The 16,520-nt window shown below is 39.7% G+C and overlaps 1 protein-coding gene across 1 annotated transcript; it reads left to right on the top strand.

Moving 5' to 3' along the window:
* Positions 1-1,621: 1,621 nt before the first annotated feature.
* LOC149843322 (taxane 2'-alpha-hydroxylase-like) lies at positions 1,622-4,894 on the top strand. Its single transcript, XM_089999718.1, has 3 exons — positions 1,622-2,559; positions 2,676-2,806; positions 4,035-4,894. The coding sequence occupies exons 1-3, from the start codon at positions 1,685-1,687 to the stop codon at positions 4,631-4,633; spliced, it is 1,605 nt and encodes a 534-aa protein (XP_089855844.1). The 5' UTR covers positions 1,622-1,684; the 3' UTR covers positions 4,634-4,894.
* Positions 4,895-16,520: the final 11,626 nt, after the last annotated feature.

Genomic DNA, 16,520 nt, shown 5'->3' with positions numbered 1-16,520 from the left:
CCGACCCCGAGTATCCTCCTCTCTCTCCTTCTCTCCGTCGTTCTCTCTTTCACAAAACCCTGAACCAACCTCTGTTGGCCACCCTCTTTTGTTGACATAGGCACCTGACCTCCATCACTAGACGCCATCCACCGACATCCCTCCATGTCGGTTCTCCCCCTTCCTTCTCTCTTTTCTCTCCCTACGGTCGGCACCGACCTTTCCCCCTTTTGCTTCCTTGTTTCAGGTATACTAGGGAACTAACAGGACCCACCAACCGGTTGGCGTTCACCGGTCATCGGCGTTGGCAACCGCCGATGCCCTGTTCCCCTTCCATCCGCCTTAATCCTGATCTCTCTTCTCTGTTTTGATTCAGGTTTCACTAAACCCTAAACCCGACCCGCCAACCCGTTTACCCGACCTGACCCGTTTATTAAACGGGTTAGGTGGGTCATGTCGGGTTACACGTTTAATAAATGGGTTGGGTTTGTGTTTGCCACAGCCAACCCGTTTAATAAACAGGTCAGGTTCGTGTTGAGGTATGTTGACCAGCCAACCCGACCCGATTACCACCCCTAAATAAAGAGTGAACTTGTTTCATCGCTAGTGGCTTTTGTAGAAAATTGACAGTATTTTGATTTAGAAACTGTTGGATTGTATATAAGGATTTAAGAAGGAAAAAGAAAAAAGGAGATAATTAGGGATCTTAGTTTTCTTACTGTATCTGCAAAATTCTTGTATCTGAAAACATTGTTCAGTTTTTTGTTGAAATATTTTCTCCATTTAAACAAAAGCTAAATGGGTTAGCTTCTTTGATAATTAATTTCAAATGCTTTCTGATAGTTTCTATGTTAATCTACATATATACATCAAGATGGATAACTGTCTCTCCCTTTTGATCTAAGCTAAACATTACTATTTCTGTTTCTGTGAACGACATATGGACATTGGCAACTTGTGAACCACAGACCAATCTTTTCTTTTCTTTTTTCATCCAAACAAATGCATTTAATCTGACAAAAGCCTGGGAAGATTAGATTTTTACGTGTTTAAAATTTGTATATTTTTTTTTTTTTGCATTTTCATTCTCATGTTATTGTCATTTGCCATTTTGATGACCTATCAGTTGTTTTGAATTTCGGTTGCAATTCCATTTATATCTGTTACATTACCAGGCCAAAATGATATGGCTATACATAGCACCAATATGATATAAAAACAACGTAAAGTAGCTTATTGCACCACCAAGCTAAAGGAAGCTGCAAAATATGAGTTTTTTGGATTTGGTGATTAGTTTGCCCAAATTTCTTGGAACCCACTGCTAAATTATCAATCTTAGACTTATTTGGGTGTCTTACTCGTCAATTGGCATTTTCTTCACCAACCATGAGATTGACTTGAAAAGAGCGGCTCCTACCGTGTTTCTCCGCCCACTGTTTTTGTCTTGAAACCATCTTCCACTATCCTCTTAAAATATAAAAAACACAAAGTGTTCCATAATCCCACCAACACCCACCTACCAACATATATAAGTTCCACCATCCTCTCTCCTTTGGCTTCAGGGCCAGCCTCTCTGTCTCTCTATATATATACCAACCCCAATCCATTGACATATCATCATTTCTCTCACCCCAGTACATCTTTTCATAAGACATAGTCACCACCCTTCTTTTGCTTCATTCCTAACAACCTCTCTCTCTCTCACATGGCCACCATGGCCATGAGAACCAGCTCTCTCATCCTTCCCTTACTGCTTTCATTGGCCCTCTACTATGCAGCACCCCAATTCAGTGTCCTTTCTTCTCTCCCAGTTTCCTCCTCCACTCTGGCTCTCTCTCTCTTCTTCTCCCTCTCTCTCATCTCTTTCTTGCTCGTCTCTGGTGAGGGCAACGTACCCCCGGGCCCACTTGCCCTCCCAATCTTTGGCAATTGGCTACAAGTAGGCAATGACCTCAACCACAGGTTCCTAGCCAGCATGGCCAAGAAGTATGGTGACGTTTTCCTGCTCAAACTGGGTGTAAGGAACCTGGTTGTGGTCTCGAACTCAGACATGGCTAAGGAGGTCCTGCACAGCCAAGGCGTCGAGTTCGGGTCACGCCCGCGAAACGTCGTGTTCGACATATTCACCGGCAATGGCCAGGACATGGTGTTCACCATCTACGGCGAACACTGGCGAAAGATGCGCCGGATCATGACGCTGCCCTTCTTCACCAACAAGGTGGTGCAGCAGTACAGGGAAGGCTGGGAGAGTGAGATTGAGGAGGTGGTCAAGGACCTGATGAAGGACGAGAGGGTCAAGGAGGAGGGGCTGTTGATCAGGAAGAGGCTGCAGCTCATGCTGTACAACATCATGTACAGGATGATGTTTGATGCAAGGTTTGAGTCAATGGATGACCCACTTTTCCAGCAAGCCACAAAGTTCAATGCTGAGAGGAGCCGTCTGGCACAGAGCTTTGAGTACAATTATGGGGACTTCATCCCCATCTTGAGGCCATTATTGAGGGGGTACCTCAACAAGTGTAGGGACTTGCAAAACAAGAGGCTGGCCTTCTTCAACAATCATTATGTGCAACACAGAAGGTAAGTTTGCTCATTGGTCTTTTTATTTTCCATTTTTTTTATGACAATGAACCCATTAGGATCGAAACTTAATTGGCGTCATTCGTTTTATATATGTTTATTTGTTTTTTTTTCAGGAAAGTGATGACTGCTAATGGAGCTAAGCATATCATAAAGTGTGCGATGGATCAGATCATTGAAGCAGAGATGAAGGGAGAAATATCAGAGGCCAATACCATATACATCGTGGAGAACATAAATGTGGCAGGTGAGAACAGTCTTCTTATGAGTGCCCCCACAACCTAAGGTGATTGGAATGCTCTTGAAAACGAAAAATGATTACTGACCCATTGTGAGCCTGAAAAACAAGTCTAGATAGTTATCTGCTGCCACCTGTAAAGTTAAAAGCTTTCTCCTTAAAATTTCCTTCATCTTTTCTTGAAACCCTTTGTCGGCAGCATGACATAATGGAATTTGACTTAAGATCCTACAAAGGGTCCACATATTGACCAATCAAAAGAAAATCCCCAAATAGCTCTATAGGTATAGCATTTGCAAGAGGTTTCTAGCCATTCTTGAACTTAATTAGGCTTCAAAGATGTAGTCATTATGTACCACATTTGGTGCAGCCATTGAGTAGGGATGGCAGTGGACCGGGGGAAAGCTGGGCCCGGCCCCGTTTGGACCGGGGATGAAGGGTATGAAACGGGGATGGAGGCGGGGATGAAGGTTAAAATCCATCCCCGTTCGGGGATGGACTTACACTTTTCCCAGCCCTGCCCCATCCCTGCCTAGCCCTGCCTCGCCCCATCCCCAGTCCTTCTAAAGGATGGCAATAGACTATGGGGAAACGGGGCCCCGCCCCGCCTCATCCCCATTTGAACCGGGCCGATGAAGGACATGAAACGGGGATGAAGGCGGAGGTGGAGGTTAAAATACATCCCTGTGCGGGGATGAAGGCGGGGTGGGCGTTAAAATCCATCCCCGTGCGGGGATGGAGGTTCTAATCTTGAGACGGGGTGGGGGTGGAGACCCTGTCCCCCGCCCTCACCTCGGTCCATTGCCATCCCTACCACTGAGACAACATTGTGGCCAATTGCACCAGATCTGCCAGTACTGGATCTGCTCACTTATATGTACCCACAACCTAATGGATAGGAAGGCTCTTGAAAACTGAGAATGACAACTGATCCATTGTGAGCCTTAAAAACAAGTTTACATTGTTATCTGCTGCCACATGTAAAGTTAGAAGCTTTCTCCTCAAAATCTCCAACTTTTTTTGCAAACAAAAGTACCCTTGGTGGGTAGCATGAAGAATTTGACTTGTGATTCTACAAAGGGTCAACGCTTACATAATCTATTGGCCAATCAAAAGAAAATCTCCAAATAGCTCCATAGATTTAGCATTTGCAAGAGGTTGCTAGCCATTCTTGAACTTGGGCCTTAAAGAATTAGCCATTATACCAAAGACTGAAATTTTTCTACATTTGGTGCAGCCATTGAGACAACATTGTGGTCAATGGAGTGGGCAATTGCTGAGGTAGTCAACCACCCAAGGGTCCAAAACAAGCTCAGGGAAGAGATCTCATCTGTCCTCCAAGGAAGTCCAGTGACAGAAGGTGACCTGCAGAGGCTGCCTTACCTACAAGCAGTTGTGAAGGAGGCTCTAAGGCTACACACACCTATCCCACTGCTAGTGCCACACATGAACTTAGAGGATGCTAAGCTTGGAGGCTACAACATCCCCAAGGACACCAAGGTTGTTGTGAATGCATGGTGGTTGGCAAACAACCCTGAGTGGTGGAAGGATCCCTCCGAGTTCCGACCTGAGCGCTTCCTAGAGGAGGAACAGAGTACCGATGCTATCGTAGGCGGCAAGGTCGATTTCCGATATGTTCCGTTCGGCATGGGACGCAGAAGCTGCCCTGGGATCATCTTGGCACTGCCTATCTTGAGCCTAGTAGTTGGAAGGTTGGTTGCAAATTTTGAAATGTTGCCCCCTCCCGGCATGGACAAGTTAGATGTTTCCGAGAAAGGAGGCCAGTTCAGTCTGCACATTGCTAATCACTCAACGGTCGTCTTCAAGACAATCTGAGGATCTATTCAGATCTGTTCTACATTGAATTTGAGAAGTAGTTCCTAACAATTATGGGGCATACCAAACAGGAACTCTTCTTCTACACACGACTTTGTTCTTGGATGATCTGATTTGTTGTGCTCAATTACGTTATCATTGTTTTTGTCATTTTGAGAATTTGTGTATTTGGTTATAAGCTTAAGTTAAAACAGTTTTCCTTTAAAGATTATATGTAAACAACATTTACTACATTTCAGCCATCTTAATGATTCTCTCTCTCTCTCCGGGAGGCATCCGGAAGTGTTTGTTAAGGAGGAGTCCTTTGCGCTTGATCTGATCTTGGGCCCGGTTTGTATTAGGCATAGCATGAGGTGGAGGTTGATCTGTCGGACATGGTTGCTTACCTCTTGGTGGTTTGTTTGGATGGTGCAAAACGATGCTCATTTTTGTCAAATTTCGGTTAACATTCATAACCTGGTGCATAAAATCTTGGTAGATGTTTATGTGATCCTGCGTATGCATCTTAGAGATCTTTCACCCTCTTGCTGACGCTCCCTGTCTTATGACGCCCTCTGGGCCAGCAGCTCGTGCGTGAGCCCTTTTGTCAGTCTGATGTTCTTTTTCTCTTCTGATTTCTTTTAATTGTTTTGGCTTTTGCTCTTGTTCAATTCATGGGTTAAACATTTTGTTGATCTTCATGAGTGGTGGTAATGTTGAATTTCTTCTCTCTCTCTCTCTCTCTCTCTCTCTCTCTCTCTCTCTCTCTCTCTCATGCATGGGTTTCAGACCATGGTTGGATCTTGGGTCTAAATCCATATTTGGATTAGAAGGATCCCAACCCAGTCTAGGTCTAAGCTGATTTTTTTTGTCACTACCAATCATACCAATATTGCGCCTCATTCCATGGTTGGATCTTGGGTCTAAATCCATATTTAGATCAGAAGGATCCCAACCCAGTCTAGGTTTGAGCTGATTTTTTTGTCACTACCAATCATACCAATATTGTGCGTCATTTCCAGCCATAGCTGGCTGGGTCTCGTTGGCATGACTGACATAAACCAAGAGCCCACAAAGCCCACTTTGATAAGTGGGCTGGTTGTCCACTTATAGCCTCGAGTGAAGGTCAAGCTGATTAAGAGTGGTAAGCTTAGTGCTTTTTGATACTCTATTTGGTCATAGTTGATAAAAAAATATTCTAGAACAATAATACTTTTGTCTTCATAAAAAAACAAAAAAAATTGGGTTGTGTCTAAAAAATTGGATCTGATTAATAATCAGATTCGGATTCAATATCAAGTTTTGTATCCAAATTTGTCTGAGAAAAAATCCCATTCTCTCATGTAAATGTTGGATTTTAAGCAAGTCCTGTCTAGATTTGGTTTTGGCTAATTTCCTTCTAGCTTTGATTTTGAATTTACCAAGACAACCCCATACTTTAAAATAGCTAAGTTTAGTGAGTGATTTTTAATATGTAACATGCGGTAAATAAAACTTTTCCCTGCAAATCAAAAGGAACACATGAAAGTAGAATTAATGCATTCCACATTTTCATTAAAGTCCTATTTTTAGGTTATGCAACTCTATTTTGTTGGGGTGCACTAGGTGCGGTGATTGGGTGAATTATTCCATGAATGTGACAAAATTCTATAAAATTATTAGCTGTATATTTTCTTCTATTACTTCCAATTAAGGGTGTCAACGGGTTATACATCTACTAAAATGGGTAGGTCCAGACCCAATTATGATTAGGAGGTGTCAGAATCAGATCCGGATGTGGATTTGAATGAATCTTTATTAAGAAAAACCATACTTGGATATGATAAAAATTACATAAACTAGACATAGTTCATACTCACTAAAATAATGTTTCCCAAGTTTTTTTTATATTGAAAAATTATAGATCTTAATCGAAACATAGGTCTCATCCTGGTTTGGCATAAAATTTCATAAACTATACCCGACCCATTTAATAATCACATGTCATGAGTTTGACCTGAAAAGTTAATCCAACCCCTTTGTTACCAAACCCTGACCCTACTAGATTCAATACAAGTTGGGATTGGGTCATATCCGATCCCTTACACTCCTGCTTCTAATATGAATAATCTTTCTACTTAATAAATTTTTAATATTGTTTTTTAAAGATATATATTTGCCTAGTGTTTTTATATTTTTGTTTGATAAGTAGACATATGTATATCTAGAATAATCATCTATAAAAGTAATAAAATAATTATTCTATCTTCATGCTAACCTATTCTTAAGATTACATATGTTATAATGAACAATATATAGAAAAATATTATTTCTTCTAGATTTAAGAAAAGGATGCTTAACAAAATTAGAATTTAGAATGAATAATTACACGACATTTCTCATAATTATCATTGACAACATTAGGCAACAAACCATTATGCACATTTTTTACAATAGAAACACAATGAACGTTTCCTAATCTATCATGCCATAAAGTCACAATGCAAAGTCTGTCATCATTTCTTTTAATGGGGATCATGATGCAGCTAGAGTATCTCGTCCTTGTTGATTGGCAGCTGCGTGAGCTTCCTCTAAAATATTTGGGGTTGCTCCTTTGCATTTGCATTGGAAATCTAAATTTTGTTTTATGTCAACAAGTTGTTGGGAAAGTGCAGCAGAGGATTGAGTCTTGGAAAGCTAAATTATTATCTTATGCAGCAAGGGTGCTTTTCTCTTGAGGATTCTGGTTTTGTTGTTGTATCTTTAAATTGCCTTAAAAAAATTATATGTCAATTGGAGACCTTGTTCAAGAACTTTTTAGGGTAGGATGATGACTATAGGAGGCAGCCTATCTCATTGCTTGGGAGGTGTTTTGTAAGACTAATGAGGAAAGAGGGCATTGATTTGAGTAGGATTGAGTTGAATGCAACTTGTTTAGCCAAATTGGCTATGGACAGTGTCTTATGTGATTTTTTAGGGTATGTTTGATGGCTTGACCCTATAGTCATACTTAGTAACAACTGTTTCTAAGTTCAACATTTGTTTAGACTGTACTCAAATGTTATGTTCCAAATGTCTGTTGTTTGATAACGATGAGAGGACAACTTGGACATGGATAATTTTGGCCGATTTTGTACATGACAAAACTCTGATGAAAACACTCGGCCGCCGACGACCAGCATGAACATCCTCGATAATGCCATAACAACAAAACCCTTCTTCTCCAAGTAGTGTTTTTCATCTCCGTCTACAATCGCATCGATGACACTGTCGACCGTGCTCAGCAGGAGGGTGAGGGTGAGGGCGAGGGCGAGGGCCTCTCCCTCACTGGGCACTACTCCCCCGTGCGACTTCGTCCTCTCCATCCGACGGCCCTGGTCCATCATCATCCTCGTCAAGGCCGGCTCCCCGGTCGATCACACCATTGCCTCCTTCTCCCCCTTCCTCGAGCCCGATGACCAAATCATTGATGACGAAAATGAGTGGTACGAGAACACCGAGCGTTGTGCCTCATAGGCCGCTGGCGTCAGCCTCCTCTACCTCGGCATGGGCATCTCCGACGAAAATGAGTGTTTGATTTCGGAGAGTTTTCAAAGTTGGGCAACAATTGCCCGATCTGCAGCCTTCATATTTTTGACATCAAACGGCGTGTGCGCCATTTGCAACTGAAGGTAAGCAGATTCGAAGGTAAAAATGTTCGTGAAAATGCAAGAAACCAGAGAATCAAGAGGTAGGGAGGTACCAATTTGGGGGGTTTTCGACGAGTCGCAAAGATGGTCGGGCTTGATGACGATCACCTTTTGGTCCTTGATGAGCTCCTCCTTGGAGTCGAAATCGTCGTCACCCATCACCAGAATCTGCTCGTATTCGTCTTCCGCAACGAAGAACTCCATGGTTTTTGACTTGCAAATGTTGGCGAACTGCTGGAACAGCTCCGCTCCTGGCCGACGAAGATAAGCACCTGACTTGGTGGCGCTTTTGAAGGAGGAAGAAGAGGACGAAGGGAAGAATCTGCCCTTGAACACCATCCCCTCTTCCCCTTACTTTTATCTTTGATTTTTCCATTGGACTCTACTCTAAAAAATCGGAGAGAGAGAGAGAGTCCATCGATGGGCGCAGTGCGCTTGTCGATGCATTTTTTTTTTTCGTTCCTTCCGTTCTTGTACTTTTTGTAACAGGGAAGAGGTGGATCAAAAATAATGCAAGGGAAAGGACGCGGAGGATGCGTGGAATGCCGTCCACCGCGTCCAATGTTTGTTACAAAAATTGTTCTGGATGTCTTTTTCGTCTCGTGCGACGTACGGGACGAGCCATCAAACATACCCTTATCTGCGCAGTTTGCGAGAGCTAAATGCCTACATAATAAAAGTCTTGGGGGAGCAACTCCGAAGTGGGGTTTCAGTGCTTGGAAATGGATTTTATGGGGACTGGAAAAAAATTGAAATCTTCATATCATGTAAGGCCATTAGCAGTAGTTCTGTGCGCTTTTGGACTGATCCATGGAACGGTCCTCCTCCCCTTTTATCTGGTTGTTTATCATACGTGAAGAAATTAATGGTAAGGGATGATGGCCCTCCTTTCCCTAAACTGGATATTGTCTGGAGGATGGGAGAGACCAGCTATGGTGGAAGGGGTCTTGCAATCCGAAAAGAAAGTGTGTTCCACATCAATGGCACTGTTATGTGTGGACAAAAAAGGTGCCTCCAATGGCTGCATGAGGACCGGTTGAAAGGGTTTAGGGTGTCTCTCCCTAATGGGTGTCCTCTACGCACCAAGCTCGAGGAATTAAAATGTACAATTATTTTTTTCTTGCAAAGAATTTGAAAGTACATATGTACAATATTTGGTAAACACAGAGTGCCACGTTCTGATTTTGTTCAGGAGCTGAAGTGGTGGATGAACACTCAGTTTGACATGTCATGGCGATGGTGACAAATATTAATATCGCGAGAAATTGCCTGAAAGTTTTGCGAGATTTTTTTTTCAAAATATTGCTACATTTTATGAAAAGACATAAATACTGTGATCTAAACGGTATATTTTAAACGGCTATTTATCATGAAAAAACCATGTATTTTTATTTTAAAATAAATTTTATTAATATTTTCTTATAAAAATATTTTTCATATTTTTAAAATTTATTTTTTTAATGCCAAGATTTTGTCTAAAAAACACAAGATTTATGAAATTTTTTTAATTTCTCGCAAGTTTTTGAAAAACGAGATTTTGCGGAAAAAAACTTTTGTCACTATCATTAGGGATGGCAGTGGACCGGGACCGGGTTTGGAGCGGGGGATAGATAGGGTCTCCACCCCCGCCCTGTTTCAAAATCCGAACCTTCATCCCCACACGGGGATGGATTTCAACCTCCACCACCGCCTCCATCCCCGGTCCAAACGGGGGCGAGGCGGGGGGCATTTCTCCTTAGTCTATAGTCATCCCTTAAAGGATTGGGGACGGGGCGGGGCGGGGAAAAGCTTAAGTCCATCCCCGCCTCCATCCCTGTTTCATGCCCTCCATCCCTGGTCCAAACAGGGCGAGGTGGGGCGGAGCCCCGTTGTTCCCCGGTCCACTACCATCCCTAACTATCATGGCTTAAAAGTTGGGATTTGGTGTTCCATACTGTTGGATGGCAGATTTGGAAGATCTAAAATGATGCGAGTGCTCCCCCCAATCGTGATTTTGTTGCAAAGAGCGTCTGGACCGGGCTACCCATTTGGCTAAACCGGTGCAGCTCTTTGCTGTTAGTGGAATCATAGACGATCATATACTGGATGGGAGAATAACAAAACTGCTGTATGTTAGCAAATTTAGTTTTTCTCCTTTTTTTTCTTTTTTATACCATGAAACTAGGGTTGTCAACGGGGATCCAGTTGGAACCAGACTTGGACCCAATTTTCGAGTATGGTATCCGGTTCAGACCCAGGTCTAATAAGTCCACTATAAGAAAAAACATACCCAAACTATAACTTTTTATCATTTTTACATTGAAAATTTATGGGTCTTAATCGTAACTCAGGTAGGTCGGGTATAAAATTTCACAATCTATACCTGGGTCCATGTATTAGTCAGACCTTCAAGTCTGGACCTGGGTCTTATTATTTATCATCATACCCGGGCCCTATAGGGTTTGGTTAGGGTCAGTTCCTGGTAAACCCAACCCGTTGACACCCCTACGTGAAACACATCAATCTAAAACGGCAAAAAAAAAAAAGAGTGAATAATACAAGGACATTCGAAGGTCAGGTATTTTATGCTAATAACAAACTCTAATTTTATCACTAATCATAGAACCTAGACAAATCGGCTATGCTACCATATGGAAAATAAAATAGCAGCATACATATAACATATAGGAAAATAAAAGAACATGAAAAACAATTGTTTGATGCTGTTTTTCTGGAGACATGCATCAATTAAAAGCAACATGGGATGGTTCTTCGATGGTCACCTTGCCTCCAGATAGGGCTGCACATGAGCCAAGTTCGAGAAGCGCTTAGGCCGGCTCAGCTTGGTTCACTGTCCAAACTCGGCTCGAGCTTGAGCTAGGATTGAACAGCTTTTGCCCAAACTTAGCTTGAGTTGAACTCAAGCTTGGCTCGGCTAAACCAAGCATTTTTATTTTAAAAATTATTTACATGAATAGCGAGGGAGGTGCGATTTGAACTCCTCACTTCCTTAAATGGTTAACGTCTGTTATACCATCTTGGCAATAACCTCTCTTTTTTCATTTTTTGAAAGGCAAGCTGGACTTAGGCAGATCCATATCAGTTGTACAACTATATCATTGGGTTTTGAACCTGCAACGTCCCAACACAAGGTGACTTGCACTAGCTATTCCTACCAGGCAATACCTTCTTTTGTAAGTTACAGGTTCAAAACCCAATTGTGCATAACCCCAGCTTGCCTTAAAAAAGAAGAAGAAGCCAACATAATTTACTAGTGTACTAATATTTGGGGACTTACATAACTACACAAAACGAGCTTAATCAAGCTCGGCTAGTTTGTGTATTTTTAAAATTCGCCCTTCACCAAGCCTCATCATTAGCACTTCCTTTTTTTATGTAACCCCTCTCCAGGTGCTCTCCCGAAGACGGCTGTTAGCCACCGTGCGTGTTTGGGGGTCCCAATGAGCGCCATGTATATAAGCACATGGGGCTCGTATTTCCGTGTGTATCGGCATCACTTAGCATCGGAGTCTGGTGCGGTTGCAAAGACTTAAGTACCCTTTCTTACTATTCTCGCCACGAAACGACTGTTCGAGAAAAGAACAAAAATGTCCTTCATTCAAAAAAGAAAGAAAACGATAGTTCGAGAAAAGAATAAAAATGTCCTCCATCTAGAAAGTCGAGGATGATGTTAACTCTTCAAAGTCCAAACGTTCTGTTTTCGCCCTAAGCAGTAAATTTTTGCACCATCTGCTGTAACAGGAGCTCCCTTTGATGATGCAAACTTTGCCACCGAAGTAGCAGCCTTTGTTGTCGTCTCTAGTCAAGGTTTCCGCCTTGTTTTTAGCTTGTGTTACAACACATTGTCACCTTCTCGTTCCTGCCTTGTGTTACAAAACATTCCTGAGTTCGCGATCGACTGGTTCGATCATTGGTGGGCGTCATAGGGCATTTGTCGGCCATCTCTTTTTGCAATCTTCTCTTCTTTTCGTTGTCGTTAGGCATTATGGAAGAAAGCAATGATGCGCAAACATTCCAATAAGTGCCATTAAGGCGTCGTGAGTACCTTTCCATGCCATCATGCTATCGTTGAAGAACGTATGTCATTGTGAGTGCCATTAAAGCATTGTTTTGTTATTGCAGGTGGATCTTGTCCTTTTGATGGTTGGAAACTTAACGATATTTGTAAGACGCTGGGACCTGTTGACAAGAATGCTTGTTTACAGATGCGAGGAAGGGCCTCTACCCCATCCGGTATCCTTCATTCACTCAGTATATGCAATGTATCTCAAATCGCAGTTGTAGTAACATACTACCGATTTGTGAGATATTGTTTTATTTGTTAATATCGATTTGTAAGCTATTATGTTGAATTTCTGTATCGATTTGTAATAAATTTTGCGATATGAGTATCGATTTGTAAGATATTTTGTGTTTTGTAGTGTCAATTTGTAAGCTATTATGATGAATTGCCATATCGATTTGTAATATATTATGTGATATGTATATCGATTTGTAAGATATTTTGTGTTTTGTAGTGTCAATTTGTAAGCTATTATGATGAATTGTCATATCGATTTGTAATATATTATGTGATATGTATATCGATTTGTAAGATATTATATGTTTTCTAATATCAATTTGTAAGATATTTGTAGAAAGACTTTTAAAACATGTGTGTACATAAATACATTGTTACATGTTTGCGGTGGCAATTTTCGTATTCAAATCACTGCTCATTTAACGATTTCTATTGAAATCACTTCACAACATCATAAATATAATTAAATCGATATTGTTAACGTACATATACGACAAATCATTTCTTTTATTGGCATGGTAAGTAACAACTCAATGCAGAATATAAGCAAATAATAAATTGATGTTGCTTTTATATTGTGATTCATTCAATCGTTTCTTTGACTTGCTTAACCTTATCGGTATTCGTTGTTATATGCATTTTGAATAAATTATAGTAAACATATACACTTGCTAATGCAAATTGATATCTTGCTCATAACAGTGGTGAGTTTATCATCTGGTTATAATAAAGATGATCTATCTCAATCATTTGAAAGATATGGAGAAGTGAACATTTGTACTAATGACGCACCTGAAGAAGTGAACATGTGCACTAATTATGCACATGATAACAAGAGTGCACGCATTGGATTCACTCTTGACTTGAATGTTTCAGCAGAAGAAATGCAATTCGATAATGAGGTAGACGATCGTGACAGTACACTTGATAAAGGTGCAGGCACTGGGAATGTACATGATAGTACACCTGACTCTGTTCTCGTAGAAGGAATGCAGTTTAATAATAAGGATGCTGCATATAAATTTTACAATGATTATGCCTTAAAATTTGGTCAACCACTCAAAGCTTTCCTTGGTCTGATCATACAAAAAAGTGCCACCTAATATACAACTCTGTGAGTGATGGTTCACTCTGACAAATTGCGCAAATAGCCATTGTTCAGTATTAATCTTCACTGTCGTATAAAAAACAAGCACATCATTGAAGCATTCATAATCTACTCCTGACTTTGAATCTACCCAAAAAATATTCATAGCATATCCATCTTCATCTAGTTGTATTGTACTAAAGAAACTGAGGTCAATACTTGATTTCTTTTGTAAGTAATCAACTAAAGAACATATTTTTTCATTCTTCATGTTATTTGTCATCTTCCTTCTCAAGTGGTTTTTTAGATCCATAGGTGTGAATGGCACATTCTCCCATATAAATTGTATGTCTTCCTTGGTGCAATGTCGGCGCTATCAGCTATTTCAGCAATTACAGCATGCACTTCAGTTACTTTACGATGTGACCTTAACATAGGAGTCATAAATGAAGCTGCTAAATCATGGTTATGATAATTGATTAAAGTATGAACTACATATTTCTCATTCGGAAGCCTTCTTAACATCATTCTCGTTGGACATCCATATCTTGAATCTGGCTTGCTCCTTGTTGGATTTCCACTTGACTTCTTTCAACCTTCATTAGAACAAACATATGTCTTTCTCACCATGATACATTGTGCATTTTTTGACCAAGAATACCTACTAACACTAAAGCCAAGTTTTAAGGCATAATCATTATAAAATTTATATGTAGCTTCCTCATTATTAAATTGCATTTCTTCTACCAAAACAGAGTCAAGTGTACTATCATGTACATTCCCAGTGCCTGCACCTTTATCAAGTGTATTGTCATGATTGTCTACCTCATTATTGAATTGCATTTCTCTTGCTGGAACATTCAAGTTAAGAGTGAATCCAATGCATGCACCCTTCTTATCATGTGCATCATTAGTGCACATGTTCAATTCTTTAGGTGCATCATTAGTATAGATGTTCACTTCTCCATAACTTTCCAATGATTGAGATAGATCATCTTCACTGCAACCAAATGATAAGCTCACCATTATCATAAGCAAGATATCAATTTGCGTTAGCCAGCGCATATGTTTACTACGATTTATTCAAGATGCATATAACAATGGATACCGATAAGGTTAAGCAAGTCAAAGAAACGATTGAATGAATCACAGTATAAAAGCAATAGCGATTTGTTATTTGTTTATACTATGCATCAAGTTGTTATTTATCATGCCAATAAAAGAAACGATTTGTCGTATATGTGTGTTGATGATAGTGATTCACGTGACAACAATTTAATTATATCTATGACGTTGTGAAGCGATTTCAATAGAAATCGCTAAATGAGCAATGATTTGAATACAAAAATCACCACTGCAAGCGCGCAACAATGTATTTCAGCGCGCACATGTTTTAAAATTCTTTCTATAAATATCTTAAAAATCGATACTAGAAAACTCATAATATCTTACAAATCGATATACATATCGCATAATATATTACAAATCGATATGGCAATTCAGCATAATAGCTTACAAATCGACACTACAAAACACATAATATCTTATAAATTGATATACATATCGCAAAATATATTATAAATCGATACATAAATTCAGCATAATAGCTTACAAATCGATATTAACAAATAAAACAATATCTCACAAATCGGTAGTATGTTACAACAACCACGATTTGCGATACATTGCATATACTGAGTGAATGGACAATAACGGATGGGGTAGAGGCCATTTCTCACATCTGTAAACAAGCATTCTTTTCAACAGGTCCTAGCGTCTTACAAATATCTTTAATTTTCCAACCGTCGAAAAGATAAGATCCACCTGTTGAGAAACTCTGTTTTGATGTCACATAATATGATACACTATCTTATTTGATTTCATATGATATGATAATATGTCTTCTTGAAAAATGTTATATTATGACTGGATATGTTTTGCCATATATCTAACGAGTATTTGATGCAAGGATAAATCACTAAAAAAGGATGGAGACCTCCTGTTCAAGTACAACTATGGTGCAATCATACTCCTTGAAGAAAAAGCTTGATGAGCCATGCATTTATAAAGACCATCTAAAGAGATCGGCTACCTCAAGTTGAAGATTTTTTTCTTCTTTAGAGTCATATGTAACGGAACCTTCAGAAGCATGCATATTGCATATTACATACTCATTCATAAAAGGTATTTCATAAAAGTATACAATAGTTTCAAAAAGCTCCTTTTTTGAAAAACAATAATTGTACCTTCTTACAAACCTTTATGGAAAAGGTATTTTGACATGATATAATTCATGATTTCAAAAAGCAATAATTGTACATTCTATCATATACAAGACAACTTGAAAAGTAATGATTTCAAAAGTAGGAAAAAGACAAAACATGGAAATCGGCTACACAAAGAAAAACAAATATAATACTTGTTGAAAAGACTTTAGTTACCTTTTTAAAGAAATGATTTCAAATGTGTAGGAAAAAGACAAAACATGGAAATCGGCTATACAAAGAAAAACAAATATAATACTTGGTGAAAAGACTCTAGTTACCTTTTTAAAGAAATGATTTCAAATGTGTAGGAAAAAGACAAAACATGAAAATCGGCTACACAAAGAAAAACAAATATAATACTTGGTGAAAAGACTCTAGTTACCTTTTTACAAACCCATAGAATATTGACTTACTTGAAGTCATCATTCTCTTTGTATAGCAGTAAATACCTCCTGTAAGAAATCCTTGTTAATATCCTTCTCAAGAATGTCGACTTGTTTAAAGTCTTCATTCTCTCTGTAGACATTGAAAAACACATCATAAAGAAAACTCTTGATATGACTATGTACAAATAAATATCTGAAAG

The sequence above is a fragment of the Nuphar pumila genome, chromosome 3, assembly GCF_984573655.1.
Source record: "Nuphar pumila chromosome 3, dmNupPumi1.hap1.1, whole genome shotgun sequence".
Classification (NCBI taxonomy): domain Eukaryota; kingdom Viridiplantae; phylum Streptophyta; class Magnoliopsida; order Nymphaeales; family Nymphaeaceae; genus Nuphar; species Nuphar pumila.
Note: the sequence above shows the minus strand (reverse complement) of the source record. Positions and strands in the feature narration are given on the sequence as shown.